The 27,845-nt window shown below is 42.5% G+C and overlaps 1 protein-coding gene across 9 annotated transcripts in view; it reads right to left on the bottom strand.

The window, feature by feature from the left end:
* KMO (kynurenine 3-monooxygenase) overlaps positions 1–27,845 on the bottom strand; it is a 622,272-nt gene that overhangs the window by 254,452 nt on the left and 339,975 nt on the right. For all 9 annotated transcript variants that reach the window (XM_056566897.1, XM_056566902.1, XM_056566899.1 and 6 more), the window contains 2 exons: positions 16,189–16,310; positions 2,417–2,564 (listed from right to left, as the gene is read on the bottom strand). In XM_056566897.1, the coding sequence (XP_056422872.1) occupies positions 2,417–2,564; positions 16,189–16,310 (270 nt within the window). The remainder of the gene's footprint in view (positions 1–2,416; positions 2,565–16,188; positions 16,311–27,845) is intronic.

Here is a 27,845-nt window from a genome sequence, read left to right as displayed (position 1 = left end):
ACCACTGATTTGTTTTCTCTGTACTACTCTCTGATCTGTATCCTCTGAACTTATATACTATAGAGTTGTTTGTTCCTGTAAGTTTTCTGGTTGGTGACCGACTATTTATTAGTGTGTGTTTTTATTAGGCCCCAGCACTTTAGTTCAGAGAGGGACCGGGGCCCAGTTGTCAATTCATCGTTTGGGGTGGATGGGCAAGTAGGCAGGGAGAGATGGTTTTAGGGTAAGTTTAGGGCTCACTCTCCCTGTCCCCCAGTCTGTCCCTGACACATGCTGTGTCATTCAGCCACTATATGTTCTCCTCATGCTGCCGCCACATCCACGCTTTGTCATTCAGCCACTATGTGGTCTCCTCATGCTGCCACCAGCTCCAGACTGTGTCATTCAGCCACTATATGGTCTCCTCTTGCTGGCACCAAATCCATGCTGTGCCATTCAGCCACTATATGGTCTCCTCATGCTGCCGCCAACTCCAGGCTGTGCCATTCAGCCACTATATGGTCTCCTCATGCTGCCGCCAGCTCCAGGCTGTGTCATTTAGCCACTATATGGTCTCCTCATGCTCCTGGGACATTACCTACAAATAGCAATAGCTACCATAAATCTTCAATTTAAATTAGAAAATGTATCTTTTAATCTTTCTTATTGTGAGGCCCTATGGTCTCCTCATGCTGCTGCCACCTCCAGGCTGTGTAATTGTGCCACCATATGGTCTCCTTATGCTGTTGGCACCTTAGATCACCATGTATCATAAATCTTCAATTTAAATTTTACAAAATATCTTTAATCTTTTCTATTGTGAGTCCCTATGGTCTCGTCGGGCTGCTGCCACCTCTAGGCTCTATCATTGTGCCACCATGTGACTCCTTGTTAGACTGTGTTTTGTGATCATACACCATTAGTTCAAAGTGAATGCCAGGACATTAAACTTGGGAATCTAATATAAATCTTTAAATTTAAAAAAAATTGATATCATCTTTTCAAGACTAAGGCTTTATGATGGTCGACGTCATATATTACCTGCGGAATTACCACAAGAATCCAGTGAAACAGGTTGGGGCTATAACAATGAACCATAACGCATTAAATGAAACATTTGCACTTTCACAGTCAGGGGGCGCTGAGAGGCAGGGGCTGGAACAGGTGGTATCTCGCCTTGCGGAAGACCACCAGCTCAAATGTAATACTTCTATTAAAAAATATTAATCCTTTCCGTACTTATGAGCTTCTGAAGTTAAGGTTGTTCTTTTCTGTCTAAATCCTCTCTGATGACACCTGTCTCGGGAAACGCCCAGTTTAGAAGAGGTTTGCTATGGGGATTTGCTTCTAAACTGGGCGTTTCCCGAGACAGGTGTCATCAGAGAGGATTTAGAAAGAGAAGAACAACCTTAACTTCAGAAGCTCATAAGTACTGAAAGGATTAAGATTTTGTAATAGAAGTCATTTACAAATCTGTTTAACTTTCTGGAGCCAGTTGATATATATAAAAATTTTTTTTCCTGGATAACCCCTTTAAGATACAAGTACGAGCCTTTTCACTGCAGCCACTTTTAGATTTCGGTGCCTACTTAACCAATGGCACAGAAGCTGAATGTGCTCCTGTTCAAGTTGCTGATACTGCAATCCCTCCCTTTTCAAGTGAACACTCAGAGTATGGGGGTGTGCTGAGAGGCAGGTGCTGTAACAGGTGGTAGCTCGCCACGCGGCGGACCGCCAGCTCGATGCTCACCAGAATGGGTAATCAAAAAATTTAAATAAATTCAAATTAAATTAAAGTTACATAAAAAATCTGCCACATCCAGATGCTCTGCGGCAGTAATTCGAATAGTGATGCCTGTAATCTGAAAGTCATACTGAATAACAGTATTATTTCACAAACACAGCACACTCCCTATGCGTGTTAAAACAAGGCAAAGTGTTCTACACCTCTATTGAGCCTCTAGACATGACAGCAAGTTTAGCATGTTCCCCTAGCCATCATCCTCCCTCACATCTTAATCTTATGAAGCATCTGGTAAAGAACCTGGTAGAACAGCTCTTCAGAGCATGTCAGTATCACCATCTAATGTGCGGCAATTGCAAAAAGCTATCCTGTCTTCATGGGTCAATATTCCTGCAGAACAATTTAATTGCCTAGTAGAATCTACGATGTAACACATTTCTGTAGTTATCAAAACCAAAAGAGGTCCATCGCAATGCTAGATGGGTGTTTCTAATAAAGTAGTTATTCAGTGTATGTGTGTGTACCCATTTATATATATGGTATAGCAGTAATATTTATATGTATGTTATAGCAGTTTTCTCTATATATACTATATAGCAGTTACATATTCAAATTTTCTAGTTCTCAAAATAAAGTTATAAGATAACAACATGATTTGCTTAGTGCATTATTTTGCTGTATGAATATACTTACAGCATTCATTCCTTGTCCATAGAAAGGCACAACAGCATGGGCTGCATCACCCATTAGAACACATTTACTGTCCATGCAAAATGATGAGCACTTGACAGAGATCAAGGCTTGTGGTGGCAACAGGAAGAAATCTTTTTTTAAGTTGTTCCTTATAGAAAGGGTGGAAAAATATTTTATATTATCATTCAATAAATAATACACTGTTATAAAAGTGTGTAAACTACTGTCAGTACTGTTTAAAACGTCCTTCAATAAACCCCCTTAACCCCTTAAGGACACAGGGTTTTTCCGTTTTTGCATTTTCATTTTTTCCTCATCACCTTCTAAAAATCATAACGCTTTCAATTTTGCACATAAAATTCCATATGATGGCTTAATTCTTGTGCCACCAATTCTTCTTTGCAGTGACATTCGTCATTTCACCCAAAAATCGACGGCGAAACGGAAAAAAAAATCATTATACGACAAAATTGAAGAAAAAATTTCATTTTGTAACTTTTGGTTTCCGTTTCTACGCAATAAATTTTTCGGTAAAAATAACACCTTATCTTTATTCTGTAGGTCCATACGGTTAAAATGATACCCTACTTATATAGGTATGATATTGACGTACTTTGGAAAAAAATCATAACTACATGCAGGAAAATTTATATGTTAAAAATTCTCATATTCTAACCCCTAACCCCTAACTTTTTTATTTTTCTGCGTACTGGCCAGTATAAGGGCTAATTTTTTGCCCCGTGTTCTGAAGTTTTTATCGGTATTATATTTGTATTGATTGGACTTTTTGATCACTTTTTATAAATTTTTTCATGATTTAAAAAGGGACTAAAAATACACTATTTTGAACTTTGGAATTTTTTTGCGCTTTAATTAATGATATATTTTTATAGTTCGGACATTTCCGCACGCGGCGACACATGTTTATTTTTATTTACACAGTTTTTTTTTTTATGGGAAAAGGGAAGGGTTTTTTTATTTATTTTTTTTTTACTTTTTTTTTGCAGTGTTATAGCTCCCATAGGGAGCTATAGCACTGCACACACTGATCTCCTATGCTGATCCATGCAAAGCCATAGCTTTGCACGGATCAGTGAGATAGGGGCTTTATTACTCAAGCCTGTAGCTCAGGCTTGGAGCAATCAATCGACGATCGACTTTGATCGCCGCATCTGAAGGGTTAACAGCATGCGGCACAACGATCGATGCCGCTCGCTGTTAGCCCAGGATCCCGGCTATTATTAGCAGCTGGGACCGACCCGGTGTGATGCGGGGTCACGGCGTGACCCCATTTCAAACACCGGGATCGGGCGTAGGGCGTACAGGTACGCCCTATGTCCTTAAGGAGTTAAAAATGTTTTGGAAGTTTTAGGATTCCAGCTTAATTGTACATTTGATGTGTTCGTAAAATATTAGTCTATAGTGCGCATGTAATAGGGTGCCCTAAATAGAATGGTCCAAATATTCTAGTAATGCGCAAAAAACAACTCCTTGGGTTAATAAAGCCTTAGACAGGTTATACAAGCAAATGTAAAATAATAGTTATTTTGTATTTAACCTCACAATGACCACGATTATGCCTTTTTTATGGCAGTCATTGAGGGTATTTCTTTTATCCTTTAGTGTTTTAACAGCAGGACTTGATAAAGGTGGTGGCATGGGATTGCGAAAGCTAGACCTGTCAGCAAGATAGCTGGCATCCTGCTGGAGATTAACCCCTAACATGCTGCAGTCAATCTCTGTGCCTGCAGTGTGCCTGGGTATGTATGTATGTGTATATATATATATATATATATATATATAATCCCAAAATAAAGCAGCACTACTTATCCAGTCCAACCAAAAAATTGGTGCCAACGTCCCAAAGGACTTGATCAGAGTCCATCCAAGATAAAAACCAGATACAGGCGCAGCACTCCAACAAAATAAGTGATTTAATATCTCATGTCAGCATTACAACGTTTCAGCTCCTCCTGGAGCCTTTTTCAAGCTTGCAAAAAGGCTCCAGGAGGAGCTGAAACGTTGTAATGCTGACATGAGATATTAAATCACTTATTTTGTTGGAGTGCTGCGCCTGTATCTGCTTTTTATATATATATATATATATATATATATATATATATATATATAAAAAGAAAAATTGAGGGAACCGGCACTGTACATAAGTGCCTCACTAGACCACCAGGGAGACCTATTGTTTCTGGACGAGAGTCTTTATTGAGTCCATCAGCTATTTATGTTGACAAATTTCTGCGTCAGTATGCAGTTAATACAAAATCCTATATCAGGGACACTTCTGATTTTCTGTCTAAACTGGGGGACATCCATTTTCCAGATGGAACATGGTTGGTTTCCTTTGATGTGGTAAGCCTGTATACCTCTATCAATCATGATAGAGGTATACAGAGCATCCACAAGGTGTTGAGAAACAACTCACAGACACCGGAGTGCAAAGAATTTATCATAGGCTTGGTAGATATCATCTTAAGTTGTAATTACTTTTTATTTGGAGAGGATTACTATGTTCAATTAAGGGGGACCGCCATGGGTTCGAACATGGCGCCAACTTACGCGAACATAGTGATGGCAGATCTCGAGGAGTCGTCTATATACCCATCCCACCTATTTGAGCATGTCTCAAGGTGGTATCGGTATATAGATGACATCTTCGTTATCTGGACAGGTACAGAGACCCAGTTAAAAGAGTTTTTTCAGGGGCTGAATGCCATAGACGGGGACATAAAATTTACGATGGAATGTTCCCAGGATGGCATCCAGTTCCTGGATACATGGGTTTACGTTGAGAACAATGTTTTGAAAACAGACCTTTTTGTTAAGCCCACTGACAGGAACAATTTATTGATGTTTGACAGCTCTCACCCTAGGAGTATGGTGAAATCTCTTCCATACAGCCAACTCCTCAGAGTGAAGAGGATCGTGGATGATCCAGTAAAATGAAGAAAAGAAAGCAGGAGCCAGCGCACAGTCTTCAGGTTTATTCAAGAGGTATACAAAGGTAACAGGATAGTACACATACCGGCACTCCGGATAGGATGTGACGCGTTTCGGGTCACGTGACCCTTTGTCAAACAGATAATTGGGTAGAGACTGGCTACCTTTTTATATGGTGTTTCACAGGTGCAGCTTGACTGGCTAATGAAAAAAAGTTCATTAACCCTCAATAGCTCAAACATTGTGAAAAACATCGAACAAGCTTTACAGGAAAATGTTACAAAACATGCACAAAAGCACAAATATAAATAGGTTACGTTGCATATTACAAGGTTCTATATGCTAACATAATAACATGTTACATGATTAAAGATAAAGTATGGAATTGGTATAATATTGCAGAAAAGAGGTGTAAGACTAATCGTAATACAGGATAATATCAGATCTAAAATTAAGACCATGCGGCTGGTAACTGCGTAGATTATATATCCAAAAGATTTCTCTGTTGCGAAGGGTTTTAACCCTGTCACCACCTCGTTTCTGCTTGTGAACCAATTCTATACCATGGAAAGAAAAATGGGATGTGTCACGATTATGTTTGTCACAAAAATGTTTTGAAACACTGGATATATTGACATGATGAGGATTTAAAATGCCTCTAATATGCTCCTGAATCCTGATTTTAAGCGGACGTTTAGTGCTTCCTATATAAGATAGGTTGCAAAGTTTGCAACAAATCCTATATACCACAAAGGTAGTTTGGCAGTTTATAAAGGATTTTATGGGCAAGCTGTGTTGAGCAGAAAGTCCAGGTGTGAATTTACACTTATCGGCGTATCTGCAAACAACACATCTTGAGTTGCCACAAGGAAAAAAACCTTTAACTTTGAGCCAATTGTCGGCTCGTGGACGCGCACTGGGTAACATGCTAGGAGATAGCATGCCACCCAGTGTGGGTGCTTTCCTGGAAGAAAAATTACATCCATTTTTAAGAATTTTAGCTAATGTTGGATCTTGGTCCAAAATGGGAAGATATTTTTTTATGATTTTTAAAATTTGATGATATTCGTTGCTATAAGTGGTAACAAAGCAAACTTTGGATGCACTCACAGGTGCATTCACACGTTGCGTTTTAGATACCAGCAAAGAATTCCTTTCTTTTCCACTGACTATAGATCGAGCCCGATCTATGGTCCACCATGGATAACCTCTATCCCTTAACCTAGAAGTAATCAAGGTGGATTCCACATTGAATGAATGGGGAGAGGAACAGTTACGTTTTGCTCTAGTAAATTCACCTACAGGAACAGATTTTATGGTGTGTTGAGGATGGCAGGATTCTGCCCGCAATAGAGTATTGCCGGCACTGGGTTTTCTGTATGTGCATGTATGCACACTGTTATTTTCCGCAGAAAGAAAGATGTCCAAAAATGGAACCTTTGTTTCATGCCAGGAAAAAGTAAAAAACAAGTTGTGAAAATTGTTATTGACATAATCAATGAACTTGTGTGCACGGTCTTGTGTGGACGACCATATGATGATCACGTCATCCACAAAGCGACCGTACCACACAATGTCTGAAAAAAAGGGATTATCCTCGCAAAAAATATACTGGAGTTCCCACCAAAAAACATAAAGGTTAGCTGCAGATGGGGAGGACTTAGCCCCCATTGAAGCTCCTGTTTTTTGTAGAAAAAATTGGTCTTCAAACATAAAAAAGTTATGTGATAAAATGTAATGCAGTGCCTCCAATGTGAATGACTTTAATTCGGAACTGTAAATGGAAAACAAATCCATGACATCCGGATTTCGGATGACATTTCGGATGTCATGGATTTGTTTTCCATTTACAGTTCCGAATTAGTCATCCGAAATCCGGATGTCATGGATTTGTTTTCCATTTACAGTTCCGAATTAAAGTCATTCACATTGGAGGCACTGCATTACATTTTATCACATAACTTTTTTATGTTTGAAGACCAATTTTTTCTACAAAAAACAGGAGCTTCAATGGGGGCTAAGTCCTCCCCATCTGCAGCTAACCTTTATGTTTTTTGGTGGGAACTCCAGTATATTTTTTGCGAGGATAATCCCTTTTTTTCAGACATTGTGTGGTACGGTCGCTTTGTGGATGACGTGATCATCATATGGTCGTCCACACAAGACCGTGCACACAAGTTCATTGATTATGTCAATAACAATTTTCACAACTTGTTTTTTACTTTTTCCTGGCATGAAACAAAGGTTCCATTTTTGGACATCTTTCTTTCTGCGGAAAATAACAGTGTGCATACATGCACATACAGAAAACCCAGTGCCGGCAATACTCTATTGCGGGCAGAATCCTGCCATCCTCAACACACCATAAAATCTGTTCCTGTAGGTGAATTTACTAGAGCAAAACGTAACTGTTCCTCTCCCCATTCATTCAATGTGGAATCCACCTTGATTACTTCTAGGTTAAGGGATAGAGGTTATCCATGGTGGACCATAGATCGGGCTCGATCTATAGTCAGTGGAAAAGAAAGGAATTCTTTGCTGGTTTCTAAAACGCAACGTGTGAATGCACCTGTGAGTGCATCAAAAAGTTTGCTTTGTTACCACTTATAGCAACGAATATCATCAAATTTTAAAAATCATAAAAAAATATCTTCCCATTTTGGACCAAGATCCAACATTAGCTAAAATTCTTAAAAATGGATGTAATTTTTCTTCCAGGAAAGCACCCACACTGGGTGGCATGCTATCTCCTAGCATGTTACCCAGTGCGCGTCCACGAGCCGACAATTGGCTCAAAGTTAAAGGTTTTTTTCCTTGTGGCAACTCAAGATGTGTTGTTTGCAGATACGCCGATAAGTGTAAATTCACACCTGGACTTTCTGCTCAACACAGCTTGCCCATAAAATCCTTTATAAACTGCCAAACTACCTTTGTGGTATATAGGATTTGTTGCAAACTTTGCAACCTATCTTATATAGGAAGCACTAAACGTCCGCTTAAAATCAGGATTCAGGAGCATATTAGAGGCATTTTAAATCCTCATCATGTCAATATATCCAGTGTTTCAAAACATTTTTGTGACAAACATAATCGTGACACATCCCATTTTTCTTTCCATGGTATAGAATTGGTTCACAAGCAGAAACGAGGTGGTGACAGGGTTAAAACCCTTCGCAACAGAGAAATCTTTTGGATATATAATCTACGCAGTTACCAGCCGCATGGTCTTAATTTTAGATCTGATATTATCCTGTATTACGATTAGTCTTACACCTCTTTTCTGCAATATTATACCAATTCCATACTTTATCTTTAATCATGTAACATGTTATTATGTTAGCATATAGAACCTTGTAATATGCAACGTAACCTATTTATATTTGTGCTTTTGTGCATGTTTTGTAACATTTTCCTGTAAAGCTTTTTCGATGTTTTTCACAATGTTTGAGCTATTGAGGGTTAATGAACTTTTTTTCATTAGCCAGTCAAGCTGCACCTGTGAAACACCATATAAAAAGGTAGCCAGTCTCTACCCAATTATCTGTTTGACAAAGGGTCACGTGACCCGAAACGCGTCACATCCTATCCGGAGTGCCGGTATGTGTACTATCCTGTTACCTTTGTATACCTCTTGAATAAACCTGAAGACTGTGCGCTGGCTCCTGCTTTCTTTTCTTCATATTTCTGAGGAGACTGCCGAGCGCAAGGAAAGGTGTAGCTGACTATCTTCCATTTACTTATGATCCAGTAAAAGTAGAGGGGAGGCTGAATGAGATGGGGGATAAATTTATCCGGAGGGGTTACCCAAGGGAACTGATCAGGCATCACACAGAGGGTTCAACAGTTGGACCGGGCAGATACATTAACATCTGGTAAAGATAAGTCGCAACAAACACGTATACCCTTTGTATCCACATTTACCCGTCTGAGTAATAGGATAGGAAGAAGTATCCGGAGACACTGGAGTATCATCTCTGATACTTTTGGGCATATACCTGAATTTCAGGCACCTCCTATGTTGGCCTATAGGAGATCTCTGAACCTCAGAGACAAACTCGTGAAGACGGATGTCCTCAATGTTAAGACCAACTTATCTACACAATATAAGCCGGGTAGTTTTCCATGTATGCATTGCGATAATTGCAAACATATATTGAAAGGTGATATCTTTACTCACCCCAATTCTAATGCACAGTACAAGATTCGCCATCATTTGACATGTAGGTCGGATTTTGTAGTCTATGTCCTGGTGTGCCCCTGTCCATACATTTATGTAGGTGAGACGACTACTGAGTGCCGCTTTAGGTTGAGCAATCATAGGTCGTCCATCCGCACTGGTAAAATTGAACTACCTGTACCTAGGCACTTTAAAGATCATAATCACCAGGTAGAACAGTTGAGATTTATGATTATAGACCATGTCCCTAAACTACGCAAAGGAGGTGATAGGACTAAAGAATTAAAAAAGAAGGAACTCATGTGGATTGACAGACTAGGCTCCCTATACCCGAGGGGGCTGAACAGGGATTTTTGCTTAAAACCTCTCATGTCATGATAACTGAGGGAATACGACTGGTGGCACATAGTATTATGTCCACTTGACTTGAACAGTATACGTTTGGATTTTATCATTTCTTGATTTTAATTATATATTTTTTTATTTTCTTCATTTTTAGTGCACAAAGTTCACTTGAGGATACATCACGTCACCACTGATCGCGACTTCATTCATCGTGTCATCTGAAATTGAGAATTCTTTACTGTCCGGAATTCCAATCTCTTGCATTATATATGGTACTGTAGACAATAAATGTGGATGTTTTTGGTTCACGGGGGATGGCCCCAAATTTCACCGATGTTCTTTGGTGTGATGGCACTGATCTGGGATAACAGTTGTGGAAGGGGAGGAGTTTTCTGTGGGACCTCGGAGGGGAGAGGTGATGACATGGACAGTGGGGGAATCTCTTGAGCTGGACAAGAGATAGGACATAGGTTCATATATGCACCTGATATGGAGTGTGGAAGCTTGGATATAGCCTTTGAACACCCGATGGTATGCAATTAGATGGTCACATATGTGGACGGGATGTCCCAAATGACCGATTATCAAGTACATGATATACACAGGGTCGGGCTATATACGATTATAGATCGTGTATTGACGATCATACCCGTCCTATAAGTGTGTGACTGTTTCAGCATACACTTGGGACATATAGGGTACTGTGGATATATACATTTGTTGATGAATAATACAACTGGTATAATCTATTGATCAAGGTAATTAACTTAGGGTAACCATGGAACTACTTTTGTCCTCTCACTGATTCCTATATGTTCTATGTCATCTCCATTATTCCCTAATCTGAGTGCCCTGATACTTTTCATACCCCACACGGATTTCCCATTGAGATTAGGTGCCACACACCAGTGAATATCGGGCTGATGGGGTACATTTTCAGTGTGTCCAATTCTATCCCTAGTGGTATTGATATGACTTAGTGCCGATGCCAATCTTTTATATATGGTGGAAGGAATGTGAGGGCAGTGTGCCCCTTAGTAAAATGGCCACTGAATGAATATTGAAGATACGGCATTGGCCCTTTGTTTTCTCTATGTAGCCCGACTTCAAGATGTCTGATTCTGTGGTCTCCGGTGTGTGCGCATGCGCCGGGGCAACACAGTAAGCCGGATGAGAGAAACACTTAGAAAGTAATAAGGATGCATGTCAAGTTATACATTTCCGGTCCTGCGCATTAAGTATGTGAAGTCAGTGAAGGGGAAACGCGCGTGAGTGACGCGATGCCCTTCCGGTTTTGCGCAGTAGAGTTATTTACAAACAGAGGACCCGATGATGAAGCAGCGAATCAGGAGGTGAACACATGGCTATGAAGGTGAGGGACCACCCTCTCGGCTGACGTGATGTTATGTTTACATAATGCACTTTTGTATTTAAACACTGTTTTGTATAGATCAACACTTGGCTATGATTTGCATAGATGTCAAATATGGTTTTATGATGCACATGATAGCATAAATGTACTTTTCTATTTTGTATATGGATGTTTAATATTTAATTAATGTAAATGAGGTGATGATGTCACTATGATTAATGATATTTAAGGAAGTGATGTAACACTAATACACTGCTTGAGAAAGGCTTCATTGTGAGGCTGAAACGTCGCATTTGACTTGATGGGTGAATAAACACACCTTTTTTCTGCTATTGGAGTGCCGCTTTCCTTTTTTGGAGTTATATATATATATATATATATACATTGTGACAAACTGTCTTGGGTATTAGCTCTCGGATCGTCCTGTCACTTGCCACGGGACACGTTCCTCACAATAATACCACAGACCACAGTTCCGCATACAAGTCTGGCTCCTCGCCAGCTTTATTTCCTCAGGTTGCGTTGCAGGTAAAACAAAACATAAACAGGAACAAAAATAAAGCCCTAGACCGTCTAGTCACTGACTATACATGTAAGCATGCCCTGACTACTTACTGGTGAGCTTCCCTCAGCCAGCAAAACATGTGCCATCTGCAACCTGATTTAGCCACAGTACCCACTGTCATTTGGGCCCTCACAGCTCCTGCTGTGTGTCTCCAAAAAGGCTGATGTCTCTCCCTACAGCAGCATGCTGTTTCCAAGGGAGAGCACAGATTAGACTGACTCTCCATCCTATATACACCTCCCTTCCCTGCTGCCTCATTAATTAAAAATGTGATGAGAGATTCTTCAGGATGAGACAAGGAAATACACCCTTTCCTTGCCACCTTATCACAATATATATATATATATATATATATATATTCCCTTTTTCTGCATAAAACATAAGAAAATACACAAACGTAGTATCTCCATGTGTTAAAGGAACCAAGCAATATAATCAATTAATTATTTATCCTGCATGTTGAATGCTGTAAAAAAAAAAAAAATAAAACATAAAAAACAAAACCTTGATGGCTGTATTTTGTTAATCCGCCTCTCAGAAAACAGAAATGAAAATTATCAAAAAGTTACACGTTTTTCCCTTTAAGTACTTTAGACAACTAGACACTAGACCACTAGACAACTTATCCCCTATCCAAAAGATAGGGGATAAGATATCTGATCACAGGGGTTCCGCCACTAGGACCTCCCGCGATTTCCCTGCAGCACCCGACGTTCATTTAGAACATCGGCTGCGGCACCGGAGGCTCGTGGCAGCACGGCCACACCCCCTCCCATAGACTTGCATTGAGCGGGCATGGCAGTGACGTCAGCCTTTTTTTCTATAGAACGTCACGTGCTGCAGGGGGATCGAGTGGGGTCGAAGCGGCGGGACCCTCAAGATAAGGCATCTTATGTCCTTTCCTTTGGATAGGGGATAAGATGTCTAGGGGCGGATTACCCCATTTTAAAACTAGGCATAACATAGCAGGCAAAAAAAAGATGGGTTTTGTAATGTGGCATGGCGTAATGCTTCTATTGTACCAAAGTAGTAGAATAGTAAAAAGTTACATTAGTATTGTTGTAATCATGCTGACCCATAGAATAAAGCTATAAGGTTAATTTTACCGTATGGTAAATTGAGGAGATTTAAAACGCTAAAATTGAATGATAAAAATGCATTTTTTTTTTCATTTTCCCTGCAAAAAAAAAAAAAGTTAGCTAATGTAATCATTGAAATATACAAATGCTAAAATGAAGGAATTAAAATGAACAACTTGTACTGCAAATAATAAATGAACATATGGCTTTTTTGACTGAAAAATTATAAAGTTACAGTACTTGAGGTGACAATGGAAAAAAATATGAGCATTAAGGTACAGAAGACCTGTCAGGGAAAAATGTTAATATATATATTTTTATCATCATCATCCATCATCCTTCACCATCCACCAATCAATCATCCATCAATCAATCATCATCCATCAATCAATCATCAATAATCATCCAATCAATCATCATCCATCAATCAATCAATCATCATCCATCAATCAATTATCATCATCATCCATCAATCAAGCATCATCATCGTTCCACCTATCCACAAGGTATAAGTTTCTGATTGTTGGGGGTCTGACCTATATAAGCCTGATCAATCATCAATTTAATGGATTGAAAGTTGAGTATGCTCACTGCCATTCCATTTAAACTCAGTGGAACTGTGAAAAGCAGACGCGCACTGTATTCTTATATCTTTGGAAGTTCTATAAAGTTTGAATGAAGCGATAGTGTGAACACTAAGCTGCTTCTCCAACAGAATTACTTGGAATTGAAGTTTCCTCCTCGCATTTTTATTAGCTGTAACTCTTTAAATCTTCCACATACAGACCCATATGTGGGCTTGTTTTTTGTACTACCTATTATAATTTTTTTTACAAATCTACATCAAGACTAAAAAATATATTTGTGTGGCAAAAAAAAAAAAATGCTGCTACTTTTTGGAGGTTAATGACACATTGCCCCTTATTTACTAACAGCATTCCAACTCTTTTTGTGGGGTTATGTGCCTAAATTCTGTGTAAATTCTGAATGCGCAACAGAAAAAACCCGACAGAATCAGAAACACTCAGAGTGAAAAGAAACTACAAAATGGGCGTGGTTTTCGGGAAAAGAGGTGTGTTCCCTACATTTCATCCAAAATCGCTCATCTTTTCTGAAAACCCCTCATGAAAAATCATGTGAATTTTCTAGGAGGAAAACCCTACACTTTAAAGCATGTATAACGTTTCTGAAAGCTGAGTAAATTAGTAAATACCATGGGGGAAAAAAGGTCGGAACAGCAAAAAACACAACAAAACTTACTCTTAGTAAATCAGGGCCATTATCTTTATTTTATAGGTTGATATGATTACAACGATACCCAATTCATATAGGTTTTGTTTTATTTTACTACTTAGAACTTTTTTGTAAGAAAATAAGTGTGCTTAAAATTGCCCTCTTATGAGCCCTATAACACATTTTTTCCCATTTTCCCAGTAAAAGGAGCAGTATAAGGGCCCATTGTTTGCATTGTGATCTGCAGTTTTTATCGTTACCATTTTTGTCTTGATGGGATGTTTTGGTTGCTTTTTCTTATGTTTTTTCTTGTATATGAATTGACAAAAAATCAGCAATTCTGGACTCTGGTATTTCTATTAAGATAACACAATTCACTACGTGCTTTCATTCTAGTTTTTTTAAAAGGAATTCTGCAGTAAAATAAACGTATCCCCTATCCATAGGATAGAGGATAAGTGTCTGATCGCAGGGGGTCCTGCACAGGGCCCCGGCTCTGCCGCAGCTTTCCTGTGTAGGAGGCGTGCCAGCCGCAGCATGACGCTGCGGCCCTCCATTTAGTTCTATGGGAGAGAACTATGGCAGTGATCGTGCATCCCCGCCTCTCCAATAGAGCTGTATGGGCGTGTCCGTTAAGCTCAGTGAGCTCGACGACATGCGCATTAGCTGGCCCGCAGTGTGGCAATGCCGGGGCCCCGTTCGGGAGATCGCCGGAGGTCCCAGCAGCTGAACCTCCTGCGATCAGACATTAAAGTTTATTTCACTGCAGTTGTCTTTAAATAGTTCCAACATTGCCACATGCAGCGATACCACAAATGTAATTTTGTTTACATTATTTTATTTGATAAATTAGTAAAGGGGGTAATTTAGATTATTATTAGTTGAAGGGCCTATTCACATGTAATAACGTTTTCTTTACTATTATTAGACCCCATAGGTGACTATTGCATGCAACCTTTACACTGCAAACACTGAACAAAGATGTGCTATAGCACAGCATTCATCATTGTTATCTGCGCTCCACTTGTACAGGCTGCTAAGGCTGCCTGCACATATGGGGCATCAATCAGATAGCAGAAAGGCAGGGAGGGACCCTCTGTCCGTCATTTCAATTGATTACCTGAGCTAACCAGCAACAGAATTTAGCACTTTTAGATGCTGCAATTAACTGTGACAGTCTCATAGAGGTTATCGCCGCTGTGCGTCATTAGTGGTGAGTCCAGGCTGCTGAGCATGTTTAAAAGTCCCTTAGCGGACACTTAACATGTATGTCGTAAGGATAGGGGATAAGATGTCTAATTGCGGGGGTCCCGCTGCTGGGGACCCCCGCGATCTCCACTGCACCCCAGTCATCCGATGCATGGAGCCAATTCCGCTTAGTGACGGATGACTGGCGACTACAGCCTCCACGCCCTCTTCATTCATGTCTATTGGATGAGGCGTGATGACCAAGTACTAGCCGCCACACCCCCTCCCATAGACAAGAATGGAGGGGGCGTGGCTTGACGTCACAAACACGGAAGCTCCAAGCTGCCAGCCCAGAGATTCCGGGAGTCCCCAGTGGCAAGACCCTCATGATCAGACATCTTATGTCCTATCCTTTGGATAGGGGATAAGATGTTTTCCGGCAGAGTACCCCTTTAAGGAAAATGTTTAAGGCTACGTTGCAGAGCCTGTTCTAGCAGCAAACAATGGACTTGAGTGACTCATTGCACAATGGACATCCAGAGTCCTATTGACTTTGAATGTGGTCTGTCAAGTTTCCCTCTGGTATCTGCTGTTTTGTAGGAGTCAAGCAGAGAAAAAGATTTCAACCTGCAGTCTTTTTCTCTCCGCTTAACTCATTTGAATGGAATATGTAAATAGAGCTTCCTAAACAGAGTGAATGAGGCCTTGCAGATATGAATGAGGCCTTAGTTGAAAAGCTACTTTAAATAGTATCATGTTGAACAGTATTTTTTTTTTTTAACTTTAAAATGTTACTAGTAGTCAGCATGACCTTATTTAATAATTATACAAATATAAATTTTGCAACAAAAATTATCTTACGGTCCAATTAAGTTTATAGAGTCTGGAAAGTATGTCTTGAAGAAATCCAGTACATCCTCTGCTTTGCAACATTTTTCAAAGTCTTCAAATGGCATGAATAGAGTACATGTAAAAGATTTATCCTGTAGTGTAAAATAAAAGTATATTAAGATAGAGGTTACAATTGCTCAGCGGTGGTAAGTATTGTTCAGCAGATTACTTCTGAATTATTATGTAGCTCTCTAAGGTCTTGTCCACACTGCGAGCATTCTGCTGGTGTCTCATTTTTTCAAGGGATTCTGCTGCTCTGTTTATACTGCGGAATCGATGCAGCGATTCCACAGTCTAACAGAAATAACTTTCACTCAAAGAATGAACATGTTGATTTTTTTTGCAGAAAAGACTACATTGCTCTCTATGGAGACTGCAATGTCTGCGTGGCACCTACTGCAAGCAGAATTCAGCCAGCGAAATTCCATTGGTTTAATGTCCTTAGTGTGGACGTAGCAGAAAGCTCTGCCTGCTTCAGAACCATCCCTGTGGTGAACCCTTCCAAAACATGGTGTATTGAGGGACATGAGACCATTATGTCCCTCACCCTCCTTCATAGAAACAAAATGCACACTAGAAACTAGTGCAGGCACAGAAGAAGGCTGAGTGACATAGTATGCCCCTCCATACGTCACCATGTCATGGACAGAATCACTATATGGACAGCACTGACAGACCATCGTTTGAAGGGCGGGCTACACACATATCTTACTTGCTGCAGATTTTGCAAGCACAAATCTGTAGGTAATCTCATAGCATGTATACAGCAGGTTTTCGTGCGTGAAATCTGAATATATACTGTATGTAAATTTCAAAACAAAAACTTGATTACACACATTTAGGGAGATTTATCAAAACCTTTGTAGAGAAAGAGTGGTGCAGTTGCCCATAGCAACCCATCAGATTGCTTCTTTAATTTTTCAGATACCTCCTTTAACCCCTTAAGGACTCAGCATTTTTCCGTTTTTGCATTTTCATTTTTTCCTCATCACCTTCTAAAAATTATAATGCTTTCAATTTTGCACATAAAATTCCATATGATGGCTTATTTTTTTGCGCCACCAATTCTACTTTGCACTGACATTTTACAAAAAAAACTACAACGAAACGAAAAAAAATTCATTGTGCGGCAAAATTGAACAAAAAATGTCATTTTGTACATTTTGGGGGCTTCCGTTTCTATGCAATGCATTTTTCGCTAAAAATTACACCTTTTCTTTATTCTGTAGGTCCATACAGTTAAAATGATCCCCTACTTCTATAGGTTTGATTTTGTCATACTTCTGAAAAAAATCATAACTACATGCAGGAAAATTTATGCATTAAAAATTCTCATATTCTGACCCCTATAACTTTTTTATTTTTCCGCATACGGGCCGTTAGGAGGGCTCATTTTTTGCGCCGTGTTCTTAAGTTTTTATCAATACCGTTTTTGTATTGATCAGACTTTTTGATTGCTTTTAATTCATCTTTTCATTATAAAAAAAAGTTACCAAAAATACACTATTTTGGAATTTTTTTGTGATTACGCCATTGATCGTGCGGTTTAATTAACAATAAATTTTTATAGTTCAGACATTTCCGCACGCGGCGATACCACATGTTTATTTTTATTTACACAAATAAAAAGCTGCACTGTGATTGGTTGCAGTGAGCAACAAAGACAGTTATTCTTTCAGACACTTAGAAAAATCCCCATAAGGTGGAGCAGGAAGGAGATGAGTAGTGTCTTTCATTTAATTTCTCTTTTTTTTAAATCCAAATATGGCTTAGACTGAAAAAAAAAACTAACCAATAAACTACCACAAATAATGCAGAGTTAAAAAAAAATCTATATATATTATATATATACAGATATACGTTTTATATATATATATATATATATATATATATATATATGTACTAAAATGCAGTGCACACTTATCAGTAACAACATTCTGTATAAAATAGAAAAACGAAGATATGTGAGATGTACTCAATCTGTTGTGGTGACCGAGAACTTTAGTCTGGGTATAATCTCCTGTATACCCGATTAAACATAAATAATAATAATAAAAATAATGGGAAGTGACTGGTTCTCAAGGTCTTGGGTGGTAATTAATAGTGTGATGGTTATAAGTGATGTGATATTGTCTGTGAATATGTGATGGTGGTGGTGGTGATTAAAGGGGTATTCCAGGCCAAAACTTTTTTTTCATAAATCAACTGGCTCTGGAAAGTAGGGATCGACCGATTATCGGTTTGGCCGATATTATCAGCTGATAACCACGATCTTGGGCATTATCGGTATCCGCAATTACCTAACCGCCCCCACCGCACCGCGACCGCCACCCCACCGAACCGCCGCACAGCCCCACGTCGCACCCCCCACCGCACCGCCCCGGCCCCATTGCCTCCCCCATCCCCGGTTTTATAATTACCTGTTCCCGGGGCCCGGGGTCAACGCTACTTCTGGCTCCTGCTGCATCCTGCGTTACGCTGTGCGCAATGACGAGTGACGCATGACAGCTTTAGAGGACGCCACCGGAGCCAGATGTAGAGTGGACCCCGGGCTCCGGTAACAGGTAATTATAAAACCGGGGATGGGGGAGGCAATGGGGCCGACGCAGTGCGGTGGGGCGGTAGGGGGCGCGGTGCGGTAAGGGGCTCGGTGCGGCGGGGGGGGGGGATGTTTGGGCGGCGGTGGCGGCGATAGGACTCAGGACCCCCGGACAGGCAGGGGGAGAGAAGCGGGTGGCGGCGTCTATGGGGGGGGGTAAATAGCCGATAACTTATACCAGAATATCGGTATAAGTTATCGGCCCTAACCTCCACAGATTATCGGTATCAGTATCGGCCCTAAAAAAACGATATCGATCAATCACTACTGGAAAGTTAAACAGATTTGTAAATTACTTCGATTAAAAAATCTTAATCCTTCCAATAGTTATTAGCTTCTGAAGTTGAATTGTTGTTTTCTGTCTAACTGCTCTCGGATGACTCACGTCCCGGGGGCTGTGCAGTTCCTATGGGGATATTTTCCCATCATGCACAGCTCCCGGGACGTGACATCATCAATGAGCAGTTAGACAGAAAACTTCAGAAGCTTATAACTATTGGAAGGATTAAGAATTTTTAATAGAAGTAATTTACAAATCTGTTTAACTTTCCGCAGCCAGTTGATATATAAAAAAAGGTTTTTGCCTGGAATACCCTTTTAATGTATATGATGATATGAATTTTGATAAAATAAAACAAGTAGCAGAAAAAAATATAAAGTGATAAGGGAAAGGTGGGAGACAAAAAGTAGCAGAGAAAAATGAAGTGATAAGGGAAAGGTGGGAGACAATAGGAGAAAAGTATACAAAATAGAGAGAGCTCTTACTTGGATAGATTCAAAGCGTAGTTTATTTGGGTAAATATAAAAATGGAAAAAGCGCTAGGCCCTAGCACTTAAACTTTCCAATGCATATATAATATTTAAAATAAATCATTTATGAATGTACAACATGATCAGTAGACTAAGCACTATGTAAATATACAATTTATATCTTAATCATATATAGATAGACACGGTACTGCGACCGCAAGATGTTCCAAAATAGTCAAATAATCTCGGTACTGCTACCGTAAAGATGTTCCAAATAGTCAAATAATCAACGGTAGTGCGACCGTATGGCACCTGCCACAATTCTCCAAATGAATACTCCAAAGGAATTAGCGGTGCTGTGGCCGCAAATAGCAAATAATCAGTTCGATAGGACACAGTGTATCACTGTGTCCATGTGATACTATGTAGATATATAGACAGAGGAAATGCCGGCAATTGTAAGTTTTTTCGCGTTGCTGTGACCGCGCTGGCTCACTCAGAGTGAGGAGTCCGTGAGTGTGTGATCTTGCAGTGGGCCAGAAAAAAGGAGGCTCCAGCGGTTGCAAGGCTGGGTAGTGGAAAAGGGGGGTTGGAACGACTTGTGGTACTGTTTATCTCTCACCCGGTCACTCCTGTAGGCTCTGCAATGTCGTTCCACACTCTGGGAGCATGGCAGCTTGCTGTGGCTGTCTGCAGTGGCTGGAGCTCGGCTTCTCCTCGTGGTGGTGAGCGCGTTGAGCGCGTGTATGAATACAGGCACGCTGTGATGATCCTGTGGATCGGTATTTGCCTCAAGGTTAGGCTGGTGATAGTAGTGCTTTAGATGGCGTCTACTGCCTTAGTCTGCTGTGGGACTAGACACGTTTCGGACCTTCTAGGTCCGTCCTCAGTAGTCTGTTGAAATAATGCCAAAATGTGCCTCATATACAATCCAAGTAAAAGATGGAAGGAAGACGTGGTAATCAAAGTCCGGACGCGGGTCCAATAGTGAAAAACAGGAATGGACCCGCAATCTGGGTGGTAGAGAGGGTAAGTAAATAGGAGAGATAATAATTGAAGATAATTAGTGCTGTGTGTATAGAACGAGGTTGGAAACCAGAACTCGCTAATTATATGTATATGTTTGTACAGATACATCCACTAGGATGTATCTGTACAAACATATACATATAATTAGCATGTCTTCCTTCCATCTTTTACTTGGATTGTATATAAGGCACATTTTGGCATTATTTCAACAGACTTCTGAGGACGGACCAAGAAGGTCCGAAACACATCTAGTCCCACAGCAGACTAAGGCAGTAGACGCCATCTAAAGCACTACTATCACCAGCCTAACCTTGAGGCAAATAACGATCCACAGGATCATCACAACGTGCCTGTATTCATACACGCGCACAACGCGCTCACCACCATGAGGAGAAGCCGAGCTCCAGCCACTGCAGACAGCCACAGCAAGCTGCAACGCTCCCAGAGTGAGGACCGACATCGCAGAGCCTACAGGAGTGACAGGGTGGGAGGTACACAGTACCACAAGTCGTTCCCCCCCCCCATTCCACTACCAAGCCTTGCAACCGCTGGAGCCTCCTTTTTTCTGGCCCACTGCAAGATCACACACTCAGGGCCTCCTCACTCTGAGTGAGCAAGCGCGGTCGCAGCACCGCGAAAAAACTTACAATCGCCGGCATTTACTCTGTCTATACAGCTACATAGTATCACATTGACACAGTGATACACTGTGTCCTATCGAACTGATTATTTGCTATTTGCGGGCACAGCACCGCTACTTTGTAACTTAATTCCTTTGGATTATTCATTTGGAGAATTGTGGCAGGTGCCATACGGTCGCAGTACCGTTGATTATTTGACTATTTGGAACATCTTTACGGTCGCAGTACCGAGATTATTTGACTATTTTGGAACATCTTGCGGTCGCAGTACTGTGTCTATCTATATATGATTAAGATATAAATTGTATTGTCACGATTCGGCTGGCTGGAGGTGGATCCTCTGTGCCAGAGAGGGATTGGCGTGGACCGTGTCGGTGGACCGGTTCTAAGTTGCTACTGGTATTCACCAGAGCCCGCCGCAAAGCGGGATGGTCTTGCAGCGGCGGTAGCAACCAGGTCGTATCCACCGGCAACGGCTCAACCTCTCTGACTGCTGAGATAAGCGCGGTACAAGGGAGTAGACAAGAGCAAGGTCGGACGTAGCAGAAGGTCAGGGCAGGCAGCAAGGATCGTAGTCAGGGGCAACGGCAGGAGGTCTGGAACACAGGCTAGGAACACACAAGGAAACGCTTTCACTGGCACAATGGCAACAAAATCTGGCGAGGGAGTGCAGGGGAAGTGAGGTATAAGTAGGGAAGTGCACAGGTGAAGGTACTGATTAAAACCTCATGCGCCAATCAGTGGCGCACCGGCCCTTTAAATTGCAAAGACCCGGCGCGCGCGCGCCCTAAGGAGCGGGGCCGCGCGCGCCGGGACAGCACAGACGGGGAACGGGTCTGGTAAGGGAATCGGGATGCGCATCGCGAGCGGGCGCGTCCCGCATCGCGAATCGCATCCCGGCTGGGAACATTATCGCAGCGCACCCGGTCGGCAGGTCTGAACGGGGCGCTGTGAATAAGAGAACGCTGTGAGCGCTTCGGGGAGGAGCGGGGACCCGGAGCGCTCGGCGTAACAGTACCCCCCCCTTGGGTCTCCCCCTCTTTTTGGAACCTGAGAACCTGAGGATAAGACTCTTGTCCAGGATGTTGTCCTCAGGTTCCCATGATCTCTCCTCTGGGCCGCAATTCTCCCAGTCAACCAAAAATAATTTTTTACCTCTGACCGTCTTGGATGCCAGAATTTCCTTCACCGAAAAAACGTCAGAGGACCCGGAAACTGGAGTGGGAGAAACAACTTTGGGAGAGAAGCGGTTAAGGATGAGTGGTTTAAGGAGAGAGACATGGAAAGCATTGGGAATACGGAGAGAAGGAGGAAGAAGGAGTTTGTAAGAGTCAGGGTTGATCTGGCACTTGATTTTGAAAGGACCAAGATAACGTGGTCCCAGTTTATAACTGGGGACACGAAAGCGGACATACTTGGCGGAGTGCCATACTTTGTCTCCGGGGGAAAAAATGGGGGGAATTCTTCTTTTCTTATCGGCATGTTTTTTCATCCGGGATGGAGCCTGTAAAAGAGAATTTTGAGTCTCTTTCCATATGGTGGAGAGGTCCCGAGTCACTTCATCAACAGCGGGCAAACCAGAGGGCATGGGAGTGGGGAGGGGGGGAAGAGGGTGACGGCCGTACACCACAAAGAATGGGGATTTAGCGGAGGATTCGGAGACTCTGAAATTGTACGAGAATTTGGCCCATGGTAGAAAATCTGCCCAGTCATCCTGGCGGGAGGAAACAAAATGTCGCAAATAGTCACCCAGAACCTGATTAATTCTTTCTACTTGCCCATTGGATTGGGGATGATAAGAAGATGAGAAGTTTAATTTGATTTTGAGCTGATTACAGAGGGCCCTCCAGAATTTAGACACAAATTGAACGCCTCTATCCGAGACGATATGCGTGGGCAACCCGTGAAGGCGAAAAATGTGTATAAAAAATTGCTTCGCCAACTGAGGCTCCGAAGGAAGACCTGGAAGAAGGATAAAATGTGCCATCTTGGAGAATCGATCAACGACCACCCAAACAACTGCGTTGCCATGGGATAAAGGTAAGTCAGTAATAAAGTCCATACCAATCTGAGACCATGGTTGTCAGGAACAGGCAGAGGATGGAGGAGACCAGCAGGCTTCTGGCGAGGGGTCTTGTCCCGGGCATAGACTGTACAAGCCCGCACGAAGTCAACAACATCAGTTTCCAGGGTAGGCCACCAATAAAATCGAGAGATGAGCTGGATGGATTTTTTGATGCCAGCATGGCCTGCGAGGTGTGAGGAGTGTCCCTACTTGAGAATCCTGAGGCGCTGGCGTGGAGAGACGAAGGTCTTCCCTGGAGGAGTTTGTCTGATGGAAGCTGGAGATCAGACAGAGAGAAGTGGAGATCAGACAGTCCGGAGGAATAATGTGTTGCAGGGAAGCTTCCACTTCAGAGGCATCTGATGAACGAGAGAGGGCATCAGCCCTAATGTTCTTGTCAGCAGGGCGAAAATTAATTTCAAAGTTAAAACGGGCAAAGAACAACGACCACCTAGCCTGGCGAGGGTTCAGCCGTTGGGCAGACTGAAGATAAGAGAGATTCTTGTGGTCAGTGTATATAATAACTGGATATTTGGATCCCTCCAGCAGGTGCCTCATTCCTCAAGCGACAATTTTATGGCCAGTAGTTCTCAATCACCAATGGAGTCGTTTTTCTCCGCCGGAGAGAAGGTCCTAGAAAAAAAACCACAAGTAACAGCATGCCCGGAAGAATTTTTTTGTAGGAGAACTGCTCCAGCTCCCACCGAGGAGGCGTCTACCTCCAATGAGAAGGGTTTAGATGGGTCAGGTCTGGAGAGTACGGGAGCAGAAGAAAAGGCAGTCTTGAGATGTTTGAATGCGTCTTCCGCTTGAGGAGGCCAGGACTTAGGGTTGGCGTTTTTCTTGGTTAGGGCCACGATAGGAGCCACAATAGTGGAAAAGTGTGGGATAAATTGTCTGTAATAATTGGCAAACCCCAAAAAACGTTGGATAGCACGGAGTCCGGAGGGGCGTGGCCAATCCAATACGGCAGATAGTTTATCTGGGTCCATTTGTAGTCCCTGGCCAGAGACTAAGTATCCTAGGAAGGGAAGAGACTGACATTCAAAGAGACATTTTTCCATTTTGGTATATAATTGATTGTCCCGAAGTCTCTGAAGAACCATGCGGACATGCTGGCGGTGTTCTTCTAGGTTAGCAGGAAAAATCAGAATATCGTCTAGGTAAACCACAACACAGGTATATAGAAGATCATGAAAAATTTCATTTACAAAGTCTTGGAAGACGGCAGGGGTGTTGCAAAGGCCAAAGGGCATAACCAGATATTCAAAGTGTCCATCTCTGGTGTTAAATGCAGTCTTCCACTCGTCCCCCTCCCTGATGTGGATGAGATTATATGCACCTCTTAAGTCCAGGTTGGTAAAGATGTGGGCGCCTCGTAGGCGGTCAAAGAGTTCAGAGATAAGAGGTAGGGGATAGCGGTTTTTTACAGTGATTTTATTAAGTCCACGGTAATCAATGCAAGGGCGTAGGGAGCCGTCTTTTTTGGAAACGAAAAAAAATCCAGCTCCGGCAGGGGAGGAGGACTTGCGGATAAACCCCTTTTTTAAATTCTCTTGGATGTACTCCGACATGGCTTGAGTTTCCGGAGCAGACAGAGGATAGATTCTGCCCCGGGGTGGAGTAGTACCAGGGAGGAGGTCAATAGGACAGTCATAAGGCCTGTGAGGAGGCAAAGTCTCTGCTTGTTTTTTGCAAAAAACATCAGCATAATCCAGATAGGCCTTGGGGAGACCAGACAACGGGGGAACCACAGGGTCTGACAGTACAGGGAGCAGGCTTAAGACAGTCCTTGTGGCAAGCAGTACCCCAGTTCTTGATTTCCCCGGTGGTCCAATCAAGGGTTGGGGAACGGCGTTGAAGCCACGGTAATCCAAGAAGAATTTCTGAAGTGCAGTTAGAGAGGACCAGAAATTAAATTTTTTCGTGATGGGGTCCGATGCACATTAAGAGGGGTTCCGTGCGGTAACGCACAGTACAGTCCAATCTTTCATTATTAACAGAGGCGATGTAGAGGGGTCTGGCGAGACTGGTCACCGGGATGTTGAACCTGTTGATGAAAGAGGCCAAAATAAAATTTCCTGCAGATCCGGAATCCAAGAAGGCCATAGCTGAGAAGGAGAAGGTAGAAGAAGAAATCCGCACAGGCACAGTAAGACGTGGAGAAGCAGAGTTCACATCAAGAGCTGTCTCACCTTTGTGCAGAGTCAGCGTGCGTCTTTCCTGGCATGGAGGTCGGATAGGACAATCCTTCAAGAAATTTTCGGTACTGGAACAGTACAAGCAATGGTTCTCCATGCGGCGTCGTGTCCTCTCTTGAGGTGTCAAGCGAGACCGGTCAACTTGCATAGCCTCCACGGCGGAAGACACAGGAACGGATTGCAGTGGACCAGAGGAGAGAGGAGCCGGGAGAGAAACCGCCTCGTGCGAACAAAGTCCATATCCTGGCGGAGCTCCTGACGCCTTTCGGAAAAGCGCATGTCAATGCGGGTGGCAAGATGAATAAGTTCATGCAGGTTAGCAGGGATTTCTCGTGCGGCCAGCACATCTTTAATGTTACTGGATAGGCCTTTTTTAAAGGTCGCGCAGAGGGCCTCGTTATTCCAGGACAATTTGGAGGCGAGAGTACGGAATTGGATGGCGTACTCGCCAACAGAAGAATTACCCTGGACCAGGTTCAGCAGGGCAGTCTCGGCAGAAGAGGCTCGGGCAGGTTCCTCAAAGACACTTCCAATCTCCGTGAAGAAAGAGTGTACAGAGGCAGTGACAGGATCATTGCGGTCCCAGAGCGGTGTGGTCCATGACAGGGCTTTCCCAGACAGAAGGCTGACTACGAAAGCCACCTTTGACCTTTCAGTTGGAAACTGGTCCGACATCATCTCCAAATGCAGGGAACATTGCAAAAGAAAACCACGGCAAAATTTAGAGTCCCCATCAAATTTATCCGGCAAAGATAATCGGAGGCTGGATGCGGCCACTCACTGCGGAGGAGGTGCAGGAGCTGGCGGAGGAGATGATTGTTGAAGCTGTGGTAGTAGCTGCTGTAGCATCACGGTCAGTTGAGACAGCTGGTGGCCTTATTGCGCTATCTGTTGCGACTGCTGGGCGACCACCGTGGTGAGGTCGGCGACAACTGGCAGCGGGACCTCAGCGGGATCCATGGCCGGATTTACTGTCAAGATTCGGCTGGCTGGAGGTGGATCCTCTGTGCCAGAGAGGGATTGGCGTGGACCGTGTTGGTGGACCGGTTCTAAGTTGCTACTGGTATTCACCAGAGCCCGCCGCAAAGCGGGATGGTCTTGCAGCGGCGGTAGCAACCAGGTCGTATCCACCGGCAACGGCTCAACCTCTCTGACTGCTGAGATAAGCGCGGTACAAGGGAGTAGACAAGAGCAAGGTCGGACGTAGCAGAAGGTCAGGGCAGGCAGCAAGGATCGTAGTCAGGGGCAACGGCTAGGAATACACAAGAAAACGCTTTCACTGGCACAATGGCAACAAGATCCGGCGAGGGAGTGCAGGGGAAGTGAGGTATAAGTAGGGAAGTGCACAGGTGAAGGTACTGATTAAAACCTCATGCGCCAATCAGTGGCGCACCGGCCCTTTAAATCGCAAAGACCCGGCGTGCGCGCGCCCTAAGGAGCGGGGCCGCGCGCGCCGGGACAGCACAGACGGGGAACGGGTATGGTAAGGGAATCGGGATGCGCATCGCGAGCGGGCGCATCCCGCATCGCGAATCGCATCCCGGCTGGGAACATTATCGCAGCGCACCCGGTCGGCAGGTCTGACCGGGGCGCTGTGAATAAGAGAACGCTGTGAGCGCTTCGGGGAGGAGCGGGGAACATGTATATTTACATAGTGCTTAGTCTACTGATCATGTTGTACATTCATAAATGATTTATTTTAAAGCCCAGCGCTTTTTCCATTTGTATATTTACCCAAATAAACTATGCTTTGAATCTATTCAAGTAAGAGCTCTCTCTCTCTATTTTGTATACTTTTCTCCTATTGTCTCCCACCTTTCCCTTATCACTTTATTTTTTCTCTGCTACTTTTTGTCTCCCACCTTTCCCTTATCACTTTATATTTTTTTCTGCTACTTGTTTTATTTTTTCCCTACCTTTTCCTCCCTTTTTCTTCTCTCTTTTTCATCCATTTCTTCAACTTACCATACTCTACAAAATTCATATCATCATATACATTAATCACCACCACCACCATCACATATTCACAGACAATATCACATCACTTATAACCATCACACTATTGATTACCACCCATGACCCTGAGAACCAGTCACTTCCTATTATTTTTATTCTGTATAGAATATTAATCTTTATTAGCAAAAGATATACAAAATACATGAATACAAAAAAGACAATAAAAATTGCTCAAACAAGAGCAACTTCCTACAGAAATTTGAAGGAAGGATAAAACCACCCTCAAGAGGGCACATATGTATAAATGGTAGACAGATAGTACTGCTCAGTCCGTCTAGAGCCCCAACCTCATGTGTAAACCATATATGTGGCAGAAAAAACAATAC

Source organism: Hyla sarda, chromosome 3, assembly GCF_029499605.1.
Source record: "Hyla sarda isolate aHylSar1 chromosome 3, aHylSar1.hap1, whole genome shotgun sequence".
NCBI classification, from domain to species: Eukaryota; Metazoa; Chordata; class Amphibia; order Anura; family Hylidae; genus Hyla; species Hyla sarda.
The sequence above is the reverse complement of the archived record's forward strand: the minus strand, read 5'-3'. Positions and strand labels throughout refer to the sequence as shown.